The sequence below is a fragment of the Trachurus japonicus genome, chromosome 4 (assembly GCF_045865225.1).
Source record: "Trachurus japonicus isolate A0001 chromosome 4, Traja_1.0".
NCBI lineage: Eukaryota > Metazoa > Chordata > Actinopteri > Carangiformes > Carangidae > Trachurus > Trachurus japonicus.
The window spans coordinates 21,658,893-21,680,138 of record NC_140910.1 but is presented as its reverse complement, the minus strand read 5'-3'; the positions used below and the strand labels follow the sequence as shown (position 1 = coordinate 21,680,138).

The window sequence follows — 21,246 nt, the reverse complement described above, 5'->3', positions numbered from 1 at the left end:
CGATATCAAGCTGTAGTTAATTTGACACAGAGAAACTAAAGCAGCATGCAGAGACCATATAAAGGCAGGAAAAGTCACTTCAGCGTCTTAGATTAACTGGAAAAAAGAGCAAACTGCAGGAGAAATCAAATAAGATTAGTTTCAATTACTCTCAGTTTTCATCTACATCTGGTGCAGTGGAACAGTTTGGGAAGAAAACATATTATTTTCCAGTTTAAACAGACAGTAAATGTGATGGACACCTCAAACTGTGACTGACCGTTCTACTGTTTGCTATGAATTACATCTTAAACTTGATCACATGAACATGAACATGAACATGAACATAAACATGTCAGATTAATGCCACTGTTATAGACATGAAAGTGAGTTTGTGTGTGGGTCTTCTGGGTTTACTGTATATTTTGATGTTGACAATTACCCCAGCAGTAACACTTTATAATGAGTACACACTATTAAGCATTAGTTAAGCATGAATAAATATTGAATTCATAATTTATAACACATGAATACTCTTGTAAATTTGTAACTCCATGTAAGAGCAGCTTGGAAATGCTGAATCCATCATTTATATAGATGAGCTTATTAATGAAGAGTAAATCATTTACAACTGTGATTGTAAACCACATACTAATGAGTATTTACGTCAGAAACAGGCTTTATAAATGATGAATTCAGTGTTTACTAATCCATAACTACTGTGCTTACCAATGATGAGTAAAACATTTATAACTGTGTTTACTAACTACACACTAACGAGTATTCATGTGTTATAAATTATGAATTCAATATGTATTCATGCTTAACTAATGCTTAATAGTGTTATAAAGTGTTACCACACCAGCTCCTTAGATAAATCTAATAATGCTCATTCAGAAGAAAAAAAAACGCTGCTCATTTTCATGGGCAAAAGCAATAGATAAAAGTATTTATTTAGCATTCAAGCAATATTTTACATATTTTTCTTTACATTTGCATTTTTTCACTTAACATTAATTCCTGTTCATATTCTCACATTTATTTTGTTATTCTTTCTCTGTGCTTTTTTTTTTTAAATGGCAAGATCACAACAATCAAGTGTGGGATTTTTTTTTCCAGTTACTAATTTTCTTATTTTAGCGAGTTATTTAAATGAGCTAAACATTTGGTGCTGAGTGGTTTAGGTGTAATTGCAGTAAAATGTGTGATGGTGAATAGTTAATGATTCAGTTTATTGTCTATTTATTTAATCTGGCTGGGGACAGTGTGTTTGGTTTCAATCTGCTGCCATGTTGTTCAGAGTTGTGAATGAGGCTCATCCCAGAAGATTATCGTCCAAGCTCGGCGCCGCTGGCTGCAGAGCTCCTGATGCTCCACTCGGGGGATACCAAGTGGTTAAAGGGGTGGGGTATCCATTGGGGGTGGTGGGGGAAGTGGGTGAAGTGGGTGTACTTCCTCCCCACATGAACCCCGGCTGGGGGTTCACCGCGCCGAGCGCCTCCATCTGGTCGCCTGCAGGAGCCACTGCGAGGCCGATTGGTGCCCACGCCGCCGCCGCCATGTTGCCGGGCGCGGCTGGCGAGGGGCCCGCGGGTGGACCCCCCCACTGGTTTCCCAGAGGCCCCGTCCGGTCCCAGGGCGAGGCAGTGGGAGGGTAAGTGGGGGAGACGTATGGAGAGCCCCCTAGTGGCTGGGTGGGGAACATAGAGAGGATCTGCGAGGTCGAGAGCATCGGCTGTGGAGACCGAGACTCTGTGAGAAAAGTAGAAGATGGTGAGTCATTGAAACTCAATTCTACTGCAGTTGGGCATTAAAAAAAAAAAAAAAATTAACCGTTGGGGTCGGGGCAGTGCCGGCAGGGGCAGATAATTAAAGCAGATAACAGCGGCACGGCCGTTTCGGCTAATGCTGTGTTCAAGGCAGGCTTTTGAAACCGTAAGTTACAGCTTCAAGTCACAACTACGACTTGGTAGCGTTCCAGGTAACCCGTAGCTCGTGTTTTTACCGTCCTGTTGTCTGTGAAAGTTCCCTATAACGGCCACTCGTAACTTCCGACCCGTGAACTCGTACCAGATCGAACTGGTATGACTTCACAGGAAGGAAAAACACAAAGTACGAGTTTCCTTGAACGCACCATGAGTTAGCAGCCCCCGCCCTTGTCAGGCATCAATTGGTCCTCGTGCTACGTCACCACATTCACGCGCATCCCTTGGCTGCACACACAGCCCTTCATGCCGTTCTCTCCCCTCATTGGATAACACTTGTATCCCACAAGGAAAATTTTCTCCTCGGGTTACAGCAGAGCAGAGTGACGGAGAGACTCGTGTTTAGGCTGAAATACTTCATGTAAGTGATTGCTGACGGAAAATAGGACTATTTAGGACTTATATTAACAAAAACATTCCACTGATATCTGCTTTAAAGGGACAACGAGGAGTTTCTATTTGGTTATAAAAAAGTCTCACGTTAATGTGGATGAATCTCCGCTACCCACACTTGTTAATGGCTCCATTTTCGATAAATATATCGTTTTGTCTCTATCGTTATTTTGTTATTATTAGTGGCGGCAGAAATGCTGGTCGAGCCGGCCAGCGTTTCCTTACTTTCGGTTTCGTGGCGAGTCATGAGAATAACACAGCCGAATCGCCGTTTATGGTCGGAACTACGACGGTATGTGATCGTCTTCGGACCTCTGACTTTAATTCTTGATGAATGAAAACATGAGTCCGTCTTGCGCCGGTCAAAGAATTATACGGTGCGCGCGGAGGCTCATAAATGTAGTGTGAAAACGCTTCGCTTTTCCAAAACTCCTCGTTGTCCCTTTAAAATTCAATCTGTGGGAACTGAAAATCGGTGAGATTCTTCGAGCCATCATTGACAAATAGTAAACTGCACATTCCTCTATCTTTCTGCACATGAAAGAAATATGTTAACTTGGCTATGTATCAGCAGCACCATGGGAATTAATGGTCATGTGACCTGTGTACTTATACAACAGAGCAATCATGGGAAAATACTGTGTACATTTAGGAGAAGCCGATGTTTCTCTTGCATCTACATTTAAGTTCTGACGTCAGCTGAGGAGCAACAGCTGCTGGGGGTCAGCGTATGGTTTGTTTCTGAAGTATATGATCTAACTTTGATCTCAGTACAGTAATTATCATATTTATATATCCAGTAATAAATCTGTCTGGACCACATATTTGATTTTGTCTTAGCACTTTGACCATGTTATTCACATTTCAACACCACAGTGTGAAGTGTCACCACACTGAGGTGTTGATGTGGTGTGCCAACAGCAAGTAACACTGAAGTCTACCGGAGGGAAATGCCGAATGCTTGTTTGTCTGCTCGGCCCTGTCAAAGGGTCAGGGGCAGAATATATTTTCTAGCCTTATATATATATATATTTTTTTGTGTGTTCTAATTATGTAAAAGAATTACATTGGGAATACGTTGGGATCAGGACCCTGTGCTCCTTTTCCTTCCTCTCCCTCATGTCATGTGTATGTTTGTCCTCAGTTTACCCTCGGTGTCTGTTTATGTGTGGGTGTCAGCTGGTCATTGCTTCCTGGTTCCTGCCCTGTAGACAGTTTGGCTTTTGTTTCCCTGTTTTGACTCACCTGCCTGCTCAGCCATGTGTGGATACCTGACTCTGAGCCAATGTTCCCTCTAATTTTCAAAACTCCGGAGCAGAAATTCAACTCCCCTGATGATATGCTTGAGCGACTGTGAGCAAAAGCTCAAGCGTACACAGTATGTCCACATGCTGGTGCTATGGCCTCACCTCTCCAACTCCAAATATCAATACAATTGGCTACTATTATGATTAATAACAGATTATTTTGACAACATTACCTAGGCTACTCCATATCTAGGTCAGTTACAGTTAATGATAACAAAATACAATATTGTTTTGGCAAATAGATTTTGCATTTATTGCCATATGAACAATATGAAAAAAAAAAACTAACATCAAGTTGGTGTCATCAACTCTTGGCACAGAAGCATTCTTGATATGAACAGTAATAATAATTCTCAAGCAAAAACTTAAATTGTAGTTGCACTACAGACCACGGTTAAGGTCATAAATTTCACAATTCGAAGCGCACATTAGGGAGAAATAAACTAGTAGTAAACTAGTAAACTAGTCAGGGATATTTCAGTGTGCAACTTTTTTTGTCTTCTGGGCAAAGAGGTGGGGAGCAGTGTGTAATTGCACAGTAAAACAAACACCTTAGAGGCAACAGTGCTCTGAGCTGATCTCAATATGAACCAGTACCGCCCAAGTCCGCACTATTCTCTGATATTACAAGAAAAGACTTGTTGTTTTCAGTTCATCATTGAAGGTTGAGATCTATACTGAACCTTAGTGAGAGGGAAGATGTTTTTTTTGCCCTGGATTTGGCCTCACAGGTATAGGACATTTACCTGAGGCTATCTGGACACACACTGGCACTTTGTCTTGTTTAGTCTGCGGTTGTTTTTGCATGCATTTGTGGCAAGGTGAAGAGGGCCCGGTCGGGGATTGAACCCACACCTCCCGGGTAATAGTCATGCACGCTTGCCAGTCACCCAAAGGGACATCCCCTTGGCCAAGTAGCCAGGGCGCATGATCAATTGGAGGCATAGTGACAGGACCATCGCTGTCACACATTTATGGGTTTTTGACACATTTTGAATATGCCGAATAGATAATTTGACTAATCCCACGTCTGAATAGTAAACCTGCTGCACTTGTCACCACTAACCTGGTTGACCGGGACATGAGTTCTCGATGGGCGACATCGGCTCCTCCATCTGGGTGGAGAAAACTGCCATCAGCTCGTTAGCGGAAGAAACCTGCATACAAAAAAACCTCCAGTTTGTACCTGATTTTAATTCAAATTTAAATAAAAATAGAAATTCTGCATCAACTTATTTGCGTTTATCTTAGAAGATGAGCTGAACTTGAGGTCTTATCTATTGAGAATATGATGAGATCTTGCTATTACATTTCTCACCATATCCTTATTTATTCATTATTAATGACATTTCAATTTAATTTTTCAATTTTCTCTTAAATGGTTAAATCCCACCTCCTAAGTAGAGTGGATAAAAACATTGACATATGTTGTGTTGTGTTGTGTTGTGTTGTGTTGTGTTGTGTTGTGTTGTGTTGTGTTGTGTTGTGTTGTGTTGTGTTGTGTTGTGTTGTGTTGTGTTGTGTTGTGTTGTGTTGTGTTGTGTTGTGTTGAGGTTTACTTGGGTCAGTGGTCCAGCTGAAGAGTCTGGTCGTGGACTGAACACAGCCTCAAGATCTGGTCCCTGGAAATAACAGTATTGATCTTTGAAAATATTTCGTTAAACATTTAGAGATAAAACAGAACTTTCATTGTTCTTTCACTTACCTCAGGTGTAGGGGCTGGATTATCGTTTATAAGAAGTAAAGAACTGGTCTAGAAAACGAGTGGAAACAAAATTCAAAATGCAGTGCTGATGCAGAAAAAAGAAATATATTGACAAACACAAAGATTTTCTCTGACTTGTGTCTCAGCCAGTTCCTGTGATGTGTCCAGGTCGACACTCTGACAAACCACCCTGATGTCAGCCAGGACCGGATCGGCCTGAAGAACCCAGATCAAACACATTCAAATGAACACTAGTACAATTAGAAAGGGCCGGGAGGAGGAATGATTACTGTGACCTTAAAACACATTTCAACGTAGATATTAATATTTCATTTTTTAGGTTTAGATTTCAACATGCACTTTGTTGGAGAAAAACATCTCCATCTTTTCTATAAAATTAGTTTTTTATAAGAATTATCAAATTGACTGTAAAAATGCGAGGACATGAAAAGGTTTGGATTTTCTGGTGCTCCAAACATCTGAATAAACTCTACATTTTGTTACATCTTCTACGTTTGTTTGTGTCTTGACTTGTCAGCTGACAAATTTTGATAAAACGATGCACCTCATTATCAGGCCAAAACAATGTGGTGCATTTTTAATTAGCTCAAACATAACTGCATCTTTTCAGGGCCATACTCTCTGCTTGTTCTGTTTCCCCTGGATTTTCTCTTTGTTTACAGTACTTAAACATAACACTATATATGCCGTTGCATAGTTCCCAGATGTTGTTTCTCTTCCTCTACTATGTGTATATACAGTGTGCTGTTACCAGGTTGGCTGTTTTAATGTAGAAGAGGCTGTAGCCGTCCTGGTCTTGGTAGATGTAGGCCAGAGCTCTGGGGTCTGTCCCATCTTTTGTCAAAGAGCTGATCCTGCTCCTCTCATGGTCATGAACCACAGCCTGTAACAGCACATATTAAAGAGGATTTAGTCCTTTACAATATCTAACCACTGCCACTCAGCAATATAAAGCACAAATTGGTGAACAGAAAACTACGACTACTGAAAGAAAGAAAAGAAAAAAGGCAAATTAAGGTATCATACAATAAAAATGTACTGTCACCAAAGTTATTTGTCTGTAATTCTCACAGAATTGTGCAGGAAAGCACACATTTTTGCAATGTTTATTTATCATCACTGCACTGAACCAGAGACTGAACCAAAATATCGAGGCAGATGTGGAAGTGAAACTACAATCATCTCCAAACACCAACTTCCACATAAAGCGCAGTAGGCTATTCATGTCTCATAGGAAACACTGCTTCCTCATTTCATTTACCTCCACTTCTTCTAAAGGTGTGACATATTGTAATGAAGAAAAAAACAGTTTTAAAAAAGAAACAGTTCAGACAAGGAAAACAGATCTTAACATCTAACTTTGTGATATCTGTGTTGGACTTAGGTGGCTCTTTAGACTTTTCCTTTTTGTCAAGGAACTAGAAAGTAAAGTTTAGCGGTACCAAAGTCCTTCTAGGCTCAGTATTAGAACGTCTCTGGCGGTACTGAGTGTCATATAGCTTCACCTCTGTCTGCCTTTACCTCCTGGGGCTTTACTTCCAGTCATGGAAAATGTTGATCCTGGAAAGTGAATGACATGGCTAATGCTCTGTGGTATTAATGCGGTGATCCAGGCAGGAAACACTTTTTTTCTCGTTACCAGAAATCCACAGTGGTTGTTGTGGTTGAAAGTAACAAACTCAAAAGTTCACAACAGCAGCAACCATCAACCTGAGGGTGGCGCTACATCTACGGTACAGGACAACAAGATGAGAGGCAAAAACAAGACGCACCCCGGTTCTCTCATCCAAAATCTTCAGGCCGGTGGAGTCAATTTTCAGCCAAACTCTCTGCTTGTGTTTCCCTTGTCTCCTCGCCGCTGCCTCAAAGCCCTGAAACGTACGTACACACACACACACACACACACACACACACACACACACACACACACACACACACACACACACACACACACACACACACACACACACACACACACACACACACACACACACAGAGTAAATAAAAGTTAATTAATCTTTCCACTGATGATAATTTAAATTAAAGCCACTATTTGAAGAATTCATTATTAATAAGTTGTGGTTCAATCAAGCGCTCCCCTCATGATTGTTTGATCCCACCCACTTCTTAGGAAACCTCATGCTCTGCAGTATTTCCTGTAAATATAAAGCTGACGCTAGCTGTTCTGCCCATCACACTTCATGCGCCATAAATTTATTATGGTAATATTATCATCATTTCCCATAAGCCGGTGACATTCACAGGCTACAGGTCATTAACAGAAGAGGTGGGTCCATGGCCAAGTTGAGGGGTCATGGTTATTTCAGACATAAACAGTGAACTAAATGATGTAAAAGATTACAGACTATAGATTGCAGTACAAGCTATAGGTGAGTGCTTTTTCTTTTTCAGTGGTCACAAAACAATAATTGTTTAAAACTTGTAAGAGCTGCTGTGGTGGATGCAGAAGAAACATCAGGACATGCTGAATAAACCATTGTAGTGGCTTTACTCTAATATGAAGATATTTATTTTGATTGCCATTTGATAGATATTAATAATATTCAAAAGAGAAATGAGTGACACAGTTTGACCCCCAGTTTCTTGAGAAGTGTTCAGCCCCCGTGGGTTTTGTATGTTCTTCTTACTTAACTTGGTTTTATTTTGAAAACGATGAGCACAAGATGAAAACTCATGCAAAGTCCTGTGAGTGATACAAGTAAATGACTCTCTGGAGTCAATGACTCTCAAGAGACCTGTCATACCAGGAGTCACTGGGATGTCAAGTATCAAAAAGCTGCTGCAGGAATTTTTCCCACAATTCCTTTTACTTTCTACTGTTATTTGTGAAAGTCATCTCCTTCGCTACATCTCCTGATTACAGGACAGAACCTGTGATTGAGGTTTTTGATGAATGAAGTCGGCATCATGAACGACTCAGATCCAGTCCTCATTGACTAAGAAATATTAATTTTCACGACCACTGTTGGGTGATACATACAGCTGTTGTCTGCAGGAGGGAACTGGGGCTGAGGGAAATGTTGTGAAGTGAAGTGTGCTGCAGGTATCAGTGTGTCTCCCTCTGGTGACACAAGTGATTCAAACATCATCTTCATAAGAATGACTGTATTTACCTTCATGACTGATTTCAGATTGGAAACACATGCAAACCATGTTGATGACCTTTCGTCTACAGCTATGTGGGGCTACTTTGACATGAATGTCAATAAGTCAATAAGCTGATGCTGTACTGCAGGGGTGTCAAACTCAAATACGCCACGGGCCAGAATTAAAAAAATGTTACAAGTCGAGGGCCACATGGTTGTTTATTGAGAACTTATTGAATGACCTTTTTACACATATTGAACCTAAAACTAATAAAGCTCGTAAGTTATTGCACATAAAACAACAATAATCATTTAATAAAAAAAGAAAAATCAGTTGCATTCATTTCTAATGGCTCTATCTGCAGCTTTCCATAGTAATTTCTAATTAGGGATGCACATGATTAACCAATATCAAAAACTTTGACTGATTAATATCAATTAATATTTTTTAAACTTCTGTCAACTTATGGGGGCTTGACTCCTACTCTCGTGCCTTCAGTCATATCAGTCATTCGTTTCTCAGCAGGAAGTTAGACATATGTGACAGTTATGCAGCGCAGTCCAGTGACAGACGGTCAGACGACAAACATAAAGGGACGTCTGCGTGTGCATCATCTGTAACAACGGCGCTGCTAAAAAAAAAAAAAGAAAAAAAGAAAAAAAGTACGGTACTGTGTTCTCCAGCGCTCCCCAGTGTCAATCTGCAGCTGCACTCGCGCTGTGTGCTGTGTGTTTCATAACGGCAAGAAAAAAAAAGCACATCGTCGATCACCCTCTCAATTGACAACAGAGGATCAGGTTGCTCGCGGCCCCCTGATAGACGTGCACTGGCAGTGCATTGTGGGATTTGTAGTTTTAGTGGTACGTGCAACATACCGGCGGGCCATAATTAGATATTATCAAGCGGGCCAAAGATAATTTGGCATAATTAAGCACTCGCGGGCCACATAAAATGACTTGGCGGGCCACATCTGGCCCGCGGGCCTTGAGTTTGACATATGTGCTGTACTGTATTGACATTATGTGTATTTTTTAAACAGCATAATAATAATACAAGAAAAAAACATGTTATTGAAATACAGTATAAGCTGCTAAATTCTATCAAATCTGACAGTAAAATGTAAACGTGAACTGATTTATTAATCTGTAGGTTGTGTTTTCACTGTCAAGGAACTGCACCTTGGAAGTTGTAGTTAACTTTTCATGCAAAACTTTCGGTCATTTACTTTATTCCGTGTATCATCAACTTTTTAAAACAGATAATGTGAATCAAAGCTGCTGAAATGCTCAAAGCTGATGCTGACACTGTCCGTATAGTAAAAACAGGCTGAAATGATGCCTCAAGCGCTCTCTCACTCTCTCTATCTCCACTCCATGGTTGTCAGAAAGTCAGATGATTACTGGCAGGATTCATCATCTGTCTACTAAATTTCATGGCGATCCCTCCAGTAGTTGTTGAGATGTTTCTGTCTGGAGAAACCAGAGATGTCAGTCGACATGCAGAGAGATAGAGTGGTTCGCATGACTGACTAATTAGATCTTACTACTTTTGACCAAACAGCATTTCTGTGCGATGGTTTGGCCTCTGAAAACAAATCCCTCTCCGTCATGACAAGCAGCACTGACGACAGTTTTTAATCCCTCCTGTCATATGATACCAGAAATCTGGTGTTTATTTTGAATTATCTCTCCGATAACAGGGCTGTGAACGCACAGGATGAGAGGATCATCTCACAGACAATTAAACATCTTTAATCAAGACAGGACAGAGGCAGGTTTATTCTGGCAGTGGAGGACAGTCTACCTTTAATTTCATCATGGAGTCCAAGCACATCTTATCTCCCTCCGCCTCAGGTACCGGGTCTATGCCGATCACTTTGGCCTTGTACCGAACCCCGTCTTCAAGAAAACGGGACTTGATGTCATTGAGTGTCTTGGAGACTCCTGGGAAGCATGGTGAGAGGAAATAAAGGGTCAAAATATGAGGATAAATCTGTGTGAGAGCAAGGGATGTGCGTGTCTGTGTTTATTTATATTGATTAGTTCTCCTTTAATAATGTTTGTGTGTTGTAATTCAATTAAACATCATGTGTATTTGTGTTTTTAATGTGTTTGCACTTCTGCGTCTTTACCGTAATGCTTCTGTTTGTGTGGATTTGCGTGTTAATAACTGTATATATTGATGTGTATGTTTGTAAATGGATGAGCAGTACAAGTTTGTGCGTCTTTTTGATCTGAATGTGTTTCTCTGTGTGTGTCTGTGTGTGTCTGTGTGTAAGCAAATAGCTGAGCAAACATTTGACTGATCCTTGGTCAATGTTTCATCTCATTTCCTGGAATGAAAAAAGGTAATTTAGCGATTATGGAAATGTTAGTACGTGTTGATGTAGCAAAGGTCGGCTGTTAAACAGTTTTGTGTGCGTTGTGTAACAGTTTACTGGCGTTTAGTCACAGTTTAAAGTTAAACTTACACAGGCTATACACAACAGCGTTGAACAGTCCAATATAAAATAATGGTCAGAAAAGACGGTATTGTATATTGGTGACTGTATCAAACTAAATAACCAGTAAAATAAACAAAAATCATTCTTTTGAGAAAACACAGGCTGTAAATGAGAAAAGACAACAACAACAGTGCTAAATCCTCATATAGGTATGAAGACATTTCTCACTGTGCCCATTTGCTATTGTTCTGTTTTTCTAATGTGGGTGAATTATAAATATTGGTAACCCTTTAACTTACACACGGTATTGGGAACCCTTTAATTTTCAGGCCGCTAATTATGTGATAATTACGTGATAATGTAAAGAAACAGCCTAGAAACATAACAGTCAATTTCATGCTGTTTTTCATAAAGGCAAAAGACTACACATGCTTTTTATGTTTTTAATTTTTTTGGGAAAGGCCAGAATTTTTCGACACAAGTTCTTGCAATTGGCCGATATTTCTGGGGTCTTTCTATGCGATCAATCGTTACTTCTTGGCTATATTTCTCGACATTACTTTGAAATTGACCCTTATTTCTTGGCTATTTCTTGACATTATCATGTATATTAAAGTGTTACCACGTTATTTATGGAGTAACTGCATGCTAGTTATTAAGTAATGTGAAGAAATTACCAAGAAATAACAAACAGGTTGAGTCGGAGTAATACCAAGTTGTTGTACTGGGAATTACCGGGACAAAATGGGTGATAATGGAGTAAAACTGAAGGAGATTGGTCGGTTGTTTGTGTAGAAGCTGCCATTAATGACCCTAATTGCATTGTGGGCTATTACCAGGTAATACAAGGTCTCATATTTTAGCAGCATGTCGACATTGTTGTTGCCTAGAATAAACTGCCACCTCTCTCCTGTTGTGTGCCGGGAGCTCAGCTGTAGAGTCACTAAACTGCAGTAAAAACCCAGAGGACACATAAAACCAAGAAAAGTTGAGTCAAGGACAACTGGACCTGACTGTGAATATTTTCTGACTGACTGGCTGGGGAGGAGCCCCATGCATTTAACCTCTGTGAGTTCATAATCGAGTGCTAGTTGTAACAACTGTTGTGAAAGTTGCTGGGGTCATCATGTACATGAAAGTCACTGGAGTTTTTACTGTCACATGAGGCACACGAGAGAATGGTTGTTAAATTTCCTGCAGGGTTAAAGGGTGGCATTGGAGGTGGTGTAATAGACTTCCTCCTTTGTTGAGGGATAGTTTCACTATTTTAACATAGATAACCTCTTTCACTACTGTTTCCAACCACCTGCTTTTTCAACCACACACAACCACACTGCTGTCCTCAAGGGAGTGACATTTTAATGCTTCACATGGAGATAAACTTCAGAGTCTTGACCTGATGAGTCGGTCCTCCACTGTTGAGCCATGTGTTTCCCCAGTGGTTACTCACAACAGTTTGATATCCAAATCTGTACTGTTCTAGCTGTGCTGGACTGCATGCAGCAGTCTTGATTATCTTTTGGATGGACTGGTTTCTGTCTTCATGTGTTGCTGGGATTAAAAAACAAAGCGATAGAGTGCTTGAAGCTAGAAGTGTCCTTATCCAGACACGATCAAGATGAAGAAGTTGTTGCATTGATCCTTCTTTTCTTCACCACCTGCAGTTGTGGTGTACACAGACTTGTTTATCGGTGAAACTAAATAAACATGATGATTGATGACTGAGGTCAAATATCTGGGGAATCCTCACTAGTCAGAACTGAAGAAGCCTCTTGACAAGTGACACATCTTCAAGCATCAACAACCAGATCCAGTTTCCTTAGAAAAGTACTCCTGAGTAGATATCTCACTCCACTATTTCACTCCACTATTTCTGCAATCTAAGAACTTCCAGCACTGTTGAAAACTACTTTTAGACTTTCTTTTCATTTTACCACATCAGAAAAAGTACAATGAATCTTGAATCAAAAAACCTGAAAATGTCATACAACTGTTTATTTTATAGTGTATTTTTTCAGGGAGTTGTCTTGACCACCCTCTACCCTGTCTACTTTTCAAGAAGCTGTCCGATGAATTAAGTGTTTTACACTTGTGGTTCAGGTTTCCAGTAGTTCATTTCTGTTATTCCTTTTATTCCTGTTACTCCTCCTGTTATGTTTGGTTAAACATGAAATACTCTGCCCGCAGCTTGATTATGATTGATGGCTATTTTGCGCTCCATGTTTGTTTAACAAAATACAACATGATGTTGCCAATAACCCAAACCAAACTAGACCAAAACCAGTCCCTAAATGTCAGTACGTTGATGAGAAGATACCACAGACCCATTGTTGAGCAGCTATGGCACAACGCAGAAGAAAGTCCGGCTTCTCATTTGGCTCAGCTCCTGACGACTGGACCACAATGCCACTGAGAGACTTTTGATCAAGTATCCACTTCAAGATCCTTGTGGTCACTTTTTGTGGCACTCATCCTCTGTGTTAGCGGACAACAACAAAATCTCCTTATCCCGTCTCCTGGAAATTACATTGACATTTTACTAATTTGCCACATGCATTTTGCTGGAAACAATTGCTGCCTGGATTACTTTTGCATAATGTTCAATAAAGACTTAATTTGACAAAGCCTGGGTCTTTTACACTGCAGTCTGGGGTTCAAATGCTGAATCCTGTGTCTGGTTGGGTTAAGGCTGAAGAATGATTGTAGTAAAGGTCAATAAAAAAGATGAACCCAAAGTGACTGTATTCTCATAAAGCCATAGTTTCTCCCGATGGCTACTGATTAACAAGTCTGAGAAGTGTATAAAAAAGGATTATGTAAGATTGACATTTTCAAAACTTCTCAGACAATCTATCACCCTGTTCAATAAACAGCTGCTTTTTCAAACGTAAACAGACGAGGACGTGGTGTTTTGGAGTAACGCAAGCAGTAATTTGAAACCATATAAACTGACATTTATCCACTTCATATCAAAGCTTCTCAAGGTTGGAAATGTGCTAAAGAATTTCCAAAAAGACATTATTGTATAAACCCACAAGTGGCATGATTTACACCGTCTCTTGAACAGCTAGAAGAGTCTTGTATGACGAGTTTCCCATCAGATATGAACAAACTCCCTCTCCCATAGCTGACAGGTGACAAACTGCGTTCTACCAGCATTGTTTAGTTACAGAGAACAGGCCGCCCTCATTTCTAAATAATATATCTGATGTCCAGTTGTAATGAAGCTTCACTGATTTGTACTTGAAGAGACCACTTCCACATTAAGGACTGATGGGAAGTCATCAATATGAGGCAAAGGGTTTGGTACAGAACCAGAAAGTTGGGAAGCGAGGGAGGGAATTGAGATCACAGATGGCAAACATGAGTATTTTTCAACAAAACCGAAGAAATCAATGCTTCTCATGGGAATAAAATAGTAAAGAACGAAAAGTAATAAATCTGTGATGAGATAAAATTAACCTTTTAGGGATTATGTAACCAATATGAGAATTGAAGGGATTGGGGGAAATGAAGCAGCTTGTCCAACCACACCAACACGAGGCAGGAAATTGTACATTCAGTGGGTTTTTAAAGGTTTTTCTCAGGTCACAGGTCAAAGGACCGTCTCTGAACTTGTGTTTTTTTAGTCTGAGAATGAATCCTAACAATCAGCAGCAACGTGATTCTTGTACCTCTTGTGTTGGAGGAGATCCAGGTCCTGACAGCAGCCTGGCTCGGGGCAGGAGAACTTCCAGACGTTTGCTCCATCTCCATCTTGACGAAGTTTGTTTGGAAATTCAAAGCTGGGTGTGGGTGGGGGGGCGCAGGATCCCCGTGACAAACAGTGTGGCTGTCACAGATGGTGGCTGCAAAAGAGCATGCTACATCAGTTCATGAAGTGGAGGAAAAGTCACCAGTGTTGGCGCAGAGGACAAATCAAGGAATGACAGATGTTTACAGCTGTGAAGAAAAAAAAAAACATCCACAGATTGAAGGATTTCTAAGATGAAGTCACAGAGATTGTTTGATCCTCCTCACCTGCTGGGAATCCGTCTCTGCCCAGACCTTGCTGCTTGGCTTGACTCACAGCTGAAACATCTCGGAGTCAAAGTTCAGGCCGTAGACGAACTGGTGATACATTAACATCCGCTGGGAGGCTTTTAGTACATGGGAACGTCGTGCAGAGGGCTGGAGAGCTTCTAATTGGAAAGACAGTCAGTATGAGGTGCTTTCCCTCTCAGGGGACGAGTGTGAGGTCATGTGTTTCCCTCGAAGACAGACTTTGGGTGGTATTTTCTTAAAATAACAGCTGAACCTAATGTGTTTCGCTGCCAAAACAGCATATCGAGGTCGCTTAAAAACTTCTGCAGGATAGACTGCTGAGAGAAACCAGACAACATAAACCCATCAGAGGAAAGATCACCCTCCAGAAATAATTGCACTTTACGACAACGTTATGTAATGTCTCATATAAACCACTTAAATCACTTCTGTTGCCTTTTTGCTTTTTGGCATCATGTTGCACTGATCTTATATTTACTGCAGCGTTTTGATGCCACGAGTCAAAGCGATTAAGGTTTGGATTTCTGTTCCAGTTGAGACACCAGAGACCGATTATATCTACAGCTAAACACTAATGTTTGCAGGCTAAAATATTTTTTTTATAATAGTTTTGTCAGCTAATTCACCTGAGGCTGGTGAGGATGTTGTTTGTTTTACAGGACAGTTTGAATTGTTGACCTGACGATGGCGCTAAATTCAGAGTCAGAGGATCAACAGGGTCATGACCGGGCATCCTGAGTGGAGCATGAACGTGTGTATACCAAATCTCAATAGTTACCAATTCAAGTGTCAAAGGTTACATCATCTAATACTTCTGCATGTGACCATCATGATGGCGCATTCACCTCCTGACTGTGATGCTCAAACTTATTAAAGGTGAGTCCCACCTCAGATCTGGGTATATGAGATTTGTTTTCTGGTTTTAAAAATAATGTTACAGTTTTAATTCAGTGCAAATATATTTTAAAATTGATGTGTCCTTTATGCGTCAGTTAGTCAGAAAATTAGTAATTCACTACACTGATTTTGCATTGACAGAAATACATTAATATCCTGGGTCAGTTTCTATGTGCAAACAGTTTCCTGTTTTAACATGCATGCTTTAAGATTAAAGAGTCAACTTGTAAGTAACAGTAACAGCATCATTATACTTCACAAGTAATTTACACTTAAATTGGTCATTTATTCCCTTGTGTGTTAAATTGAGCTGAGAATTATTAAAGAACTAAATCACCTGTGAATGTGAGTGTTGTTTGTGTGTATGTCGGCCCTGTGATTGAGCGATGACCCATTCATGTGTCAGTCTATTTTCTAATTACTGTGATGTACTAAAGGTCATCTGACCTTCAATCCAGCTTTTTTTCTTTGTTTTTTTAAACTTTAGTTTACTTCTATACTTTTTAAATAAGAACATTTATTGGAGGACAGACAGGATTTTTTTCAAGTATTAATTCATTTTCTCCTCAAATTCATGATTTGTCTTGTATTTTAGTGAACTGTTTTTGTAGTAGACACTTAATTTGCTGAGTCATGAGCAGTTCCTGTAAGTTTTGACATCTGGACAGTCAAGTCCCAGTAAATGTAGGCCACTATACAGTAAATATAGAGTTATTTTGGACGTCTTCCCGCGTCTTGAGCCGGAGGTGAGAGAATCCTGGACATCACTGTGACTTCATCAGGGTCTCAGATCCCCCAGAGAGTCACAGAAGACATTATGCAACTGTGTTCACAAACCCAACAGTAGTTGAGTATGTGATGACTAAACTGAACATGATGTGCAGCAATGTTTGGACTGATCCTTTAAAGCAGCCATGACTGTTCATGAATGACGGCACATGTGTAATTTTAATGAGTCAGCGCAGCGAACCCATAACAAAGTAAAGTAGTCTGCTCATGCTGAAGTGCAGATTATTTTCTTTCCCCCAAACTGACTTTGTTTTATGTGCATGTGGGGGTCAAAGTTATTAGTCACGCTCTAACAAAACATACCACAGCTCATGTTCACTGAGCCCACTGAGAGGAAGTTGATGGCACTGCCCTAAATGAAGAATATAAAGTATTCACAATATTAAGAATCTTTTTTTTAACCTCTTACAGTACTTTTCTGTGTAACACTTTATAATAAGTACACACTATTAAGCATTAGTTAAGCTTTACATACTGAATTCATCATTTATAACACATGGATAGTTACTCATTAGTACAGTTCATAAACACAGTAAAAACAGTTTTATCATTGATAAGCTTTTTCAAAGGAGGTTAAATCGAAAGCAACTGGACTTAGTTATTTGTCTAGGAAGACGTTTCACCTCTCATCCAAGAGGCTTCATCAGTTCATGTAGCATCTGACCAGGCTGGGACTGGTCCAACTAACTGGTGTGGAGACTCACTGTTTAACCTCTTGTGTGGGCGTTCACAAGGGTGATGATGTCACTGGTTCCCTTTTGTGCTCCAAGTGCCAACGACAGTCGTTTAAAGGACTGTCTTTGATGGAAAGTTGGTTTCGACTTCGTTAGTGCCCTATTGCGTTATAACGACAGTCGTTGGAGGCACTTGTCACTTGTGAACAGTGGTTGTTCTTTGAGGCTAGATTGTTGAATCTCCTGGGAAGGGATGAAAGGGCAGCATTGTAAATTGGAGATAGGTGGTGTCTGAGGCCACCTCCCCTGTTGAGGGATGGTTTCTCTACTTTTACATAGATTGAACTGATGAAGCCTCTTGGATGAGAGGTGAAACGTCTTCCTAGACAAATAACTAAGTCCAGTTGCTTTCGATTTAACCTCCTTTGAAATACTATGACCTGGGTAAATGAGAATATGCACCGGATCATTGATAAGCACTGACTGTATTTATAAACTACATACTAATGAGAATTCATGCATTATAAATTAAGAATTCAGTATTTATTAATGCTTAACTAATGCTTAATAGTGTGTCTTTTCTGTTGTACTAAGCAACATAAAGTATCTTGCAATGGGAAGAGGACGGAGGCCTTGAGAGGTCATCGCACGTGCAAACAGTCAAACCACAAGCTGAATCAGAAAACATCTTCATCGGTATGACAACATGTGTCTTAGAAATACTCACAACAACAACGGAACCAGATATACAAGGAAAACAAGGACTTCTTTTAATTTTTGCTTTCTTCTGCCAGTGCTGGTTATATTGTTTCTCAGAAAGCTGAAATCACTCTGAGGATACAGGGGAAATTGCTTTCTCTCTCTCTTTCCCAGACCGCACTCTTGGTATACGAGTTCAAAATGCAGTGATGCACTTTCTGAGATAAATATTTTGAAACAGACCACTTGTGACGTGATCTTTAAGTTAGCACAGAGGCTTTTATGCCTTGAGAAATGTTTTCTCAGGAAGTGAAGCTAATTTTTTTTTTCTTTTGAAAACCCCCAGAAACAGGAAGGGTTTTATGTCAGATTAGGTACGGCTTTCCCAAAAGCTCCTCTAAATGAGAAGGATTCTTTTAAAATCAACATAATATGCGAAACTTGAATATTTAGGTCACAACAGCAGATTTGGCAGAATGGTAAAGACTCCAGTGACCTGAGGACATTTAGATTTAATGCCAAGACAAGAAAAGGAGACGTAGTTTACTGCCATCACCGAGGGGCTCTCTCATGTTTCACGTTTAACAAGAACTACAAGTTACAGCAGCCTATATCATTTCCCGACAGACAGTGAGGAAGTCGGAAGATCTCTCTCACTGACATGGCGCCGCGTAAGCACACACACACAAACACGCACTGAAGAACTGTGTGTTGGATGTTTCTTCATTGCTCTTCATCACTCTTTACAGTTACGTGGTTGTATATGCACATCTATACATTCATGTATGGTACTTAAATATGACACTTATGGGTTGTATTCAGTTGAAATTTCACTTGCACTCTCTGCAAACACTTTTTTTTTTTTTTTTTTTCCAATACTGAGGTCTAAATAGAGTGTAGTGCTTTTTGGATTGCTGCCAAGAATTCCGTTCTGAATGGCAAATACTCTCCATTTATTTATTTATTTATATATATTTGGTGATCTCAAAGTAGTAACATTAAAAACACAGTGAGTTCAAAAATACTCTGGCTCAGTTTATCAAATACCCTCCACAAGATGGTTCAGGATGCTAAAATCCACATTGAAATTACTGAACTCATGCCAGGTATGTGATGACCCAGAATAACCAGACACTGGTCCTAAATTAATCTGATTCTCAGCCTAAAATCGGACCGACCACAAAACCCAGAGCAGCCATATATGGGCTGAAGCCGACTTACATTTTATTCTCTGGCATCGGAGCACAACCAAATGCATCACATATTTGTTTTAAACACATTCTTAGACATTTCTCCTTTGTCATGTTGCTTTTAATTGTAATTATTCTTAGACTATTTGACGTTAAAAGCCAGTAATGTGCTCCACAATAGCATTTAATGATAAGTATGTGAAAAGTAAATGTACACATTTATTTCCTCAACTCAGGGGATTCAAAATGAGACTGTAAACAAGTCTCAATCAGATTACTCCAACTAATGCGGTCAAGTGTTTCCCACATTTCGCTTCGTGTAATGTGGGACAGCAAATCTTCTGCTGTTGTGTGTTTCATCCTCTAACGTTAACTGGAGGATTACATGTTCCTCTGTGTGTTGTGGAAACTGTGTGACCTCTTGATCAGATGAAAGATATTTAGGACCTCGCTGGATAAACTAAAAAATATTTTCTGCTCAAGCTAAACATCAGGCTATGAGATAAAACCAATTAGACCAATTAGCTTTAAAAAAGGGTGAAAATCTAGATATTTGTCAGTTTTCTTCTGTTTACATTCATGTTCATCAATGCAGTTACTTACAGCTGTTCCCTTTCTCTTCACATGCGTGTGTGGTGCCTTTGCAGGAGCCCACATTACATTTTGTTCTTGATGCGTCCCAGTGCTAATTCCACAGCGACTCCTTTGTTTGAATTTAATGTCATAAAGGACTATGAATATGATTTAAAAGTTTTTGTTATGTCTGCCTACTGTATGTTTGCAGATGTAGATGACATGTACAAACTGCTGATTGGCTATTTTACCTCAGCTCGGAGAGACGAGGTAGCTCGTAACAGTGTGGCTCAACGCCAATCTCCTTTGTTTCTTTACAGCTGTAAACAGAGCCGTATAAGGGAAGTGTCGTGGTTTGTAGAAAAGGGATCCATGAGCACGACTCTGGAGGTGCATGTAAAAATAAACCACAGAAAAAACAAAAACACAGGACAAATACCCAAACAGGTGGGAAAAAAAGTCCAGGAAGCTGATACAAAACCCACCTAGAATTACCACTGTGGTTATAGGCCCGTGGCTAGTGACCACATGTGAAACTTTGGCATTGCTATTAAGAGTTTGAGGTCGTTGGGACCTTGACCTTTCACCACCAAAGTCTAACCAACCCGTCCATAAGTCTATGTGAACATTTGTGCAAAACTATAAAGGTGTTCTGGGAATATTGTGTTGACAAGGCCAAAATCTTGAATTGCCAGAAGACATCGCAGTCAAAACTGTTTCCTCTAACCAAAATATTTCATTTTGCATCAAACTGACACACATGGATTCATATGTGCAACAACAACAACAAACAACAAACTACAGGTGTGTGTCTTTCCAAATCGTGTCCAATCAGCTGAATGAACATGCAGAAACATTTCAACTCTGAATTTAAGAAATGTTGTGTGAATGCTTCTGTCAATTGATGTCATTTTCTCCTTAATAGGAAATACCATTACTATAACATGGGCCAACGATCACCGAGCGGAAACCACAGTATTCAAACATAAAGAGCAGTGTAGTGTCGATGGTTGTTAACTCACCAGTTCTCATTTCTGCCACCGTGTGGGGTTGTTCCAGTTTGGCTTATCTCTGTCTCACCTTCCTTGTACTCTGTGGTTGAACACCTTTGTCAATAAGGAGTGGAGGACACATATATTAAAAAAAAAAAAAACAGATGTTAAAAGAATGGTTAAACTAGAAACAAAAACACCAGCACTCTGCTCACTGGATTTTAATGAAATAGCAGCATTTCAATCAGTGGATCTTCACCAGCCACCGTGGCCGTCACAAAACTGAACAAGCTTTACATCGACTTCACACACAGGTGATTGTAATCTTCCTGGTTGGGGTTCAGTTGATACACTGAATCCCAATATATATAGTGTGTATAAGTGTAATTTATAGACAAATAAGCATAAAAACTACTAAATAGTAAAATATAGACATGCAGGAAAATT

The 21,246-nt window shown here is 39.9% G+C and overlaps 1 protein-coding gene across 1 annotated transcript; it reads right to left on the bottom strand.

Moving 5' to 3' along the window:
* Window positions 1-1,160: 1,160 nt before the first annotated feature.
* On the bottom strand, window positions 1,161-15,305 carry LOC146988905 (uncharacterized). The gene is given in 9 exon segments (XM_085775432.1): window positions 1,161-1,731; window positions 4,731-4,821; window positions 5,224-5,286; window positions 5,370-5,585; window positions 6,142-6,273; window positions 7,163-7,261; window positions 10,302-10,441; window positions 14,616-14,789; window positions 14,962-15,305. Coding segments are annotated over 8 exon segments (1,260 nt in total). The 5' UTR covers window positions 14,698-14,789; window positions 14,962-15,305; the 3' UTR covers window positions 1,161-1,294.
* Between the last annotated feature and the right edge of the window lie 5,941 nt (window positions 15,306-21,246).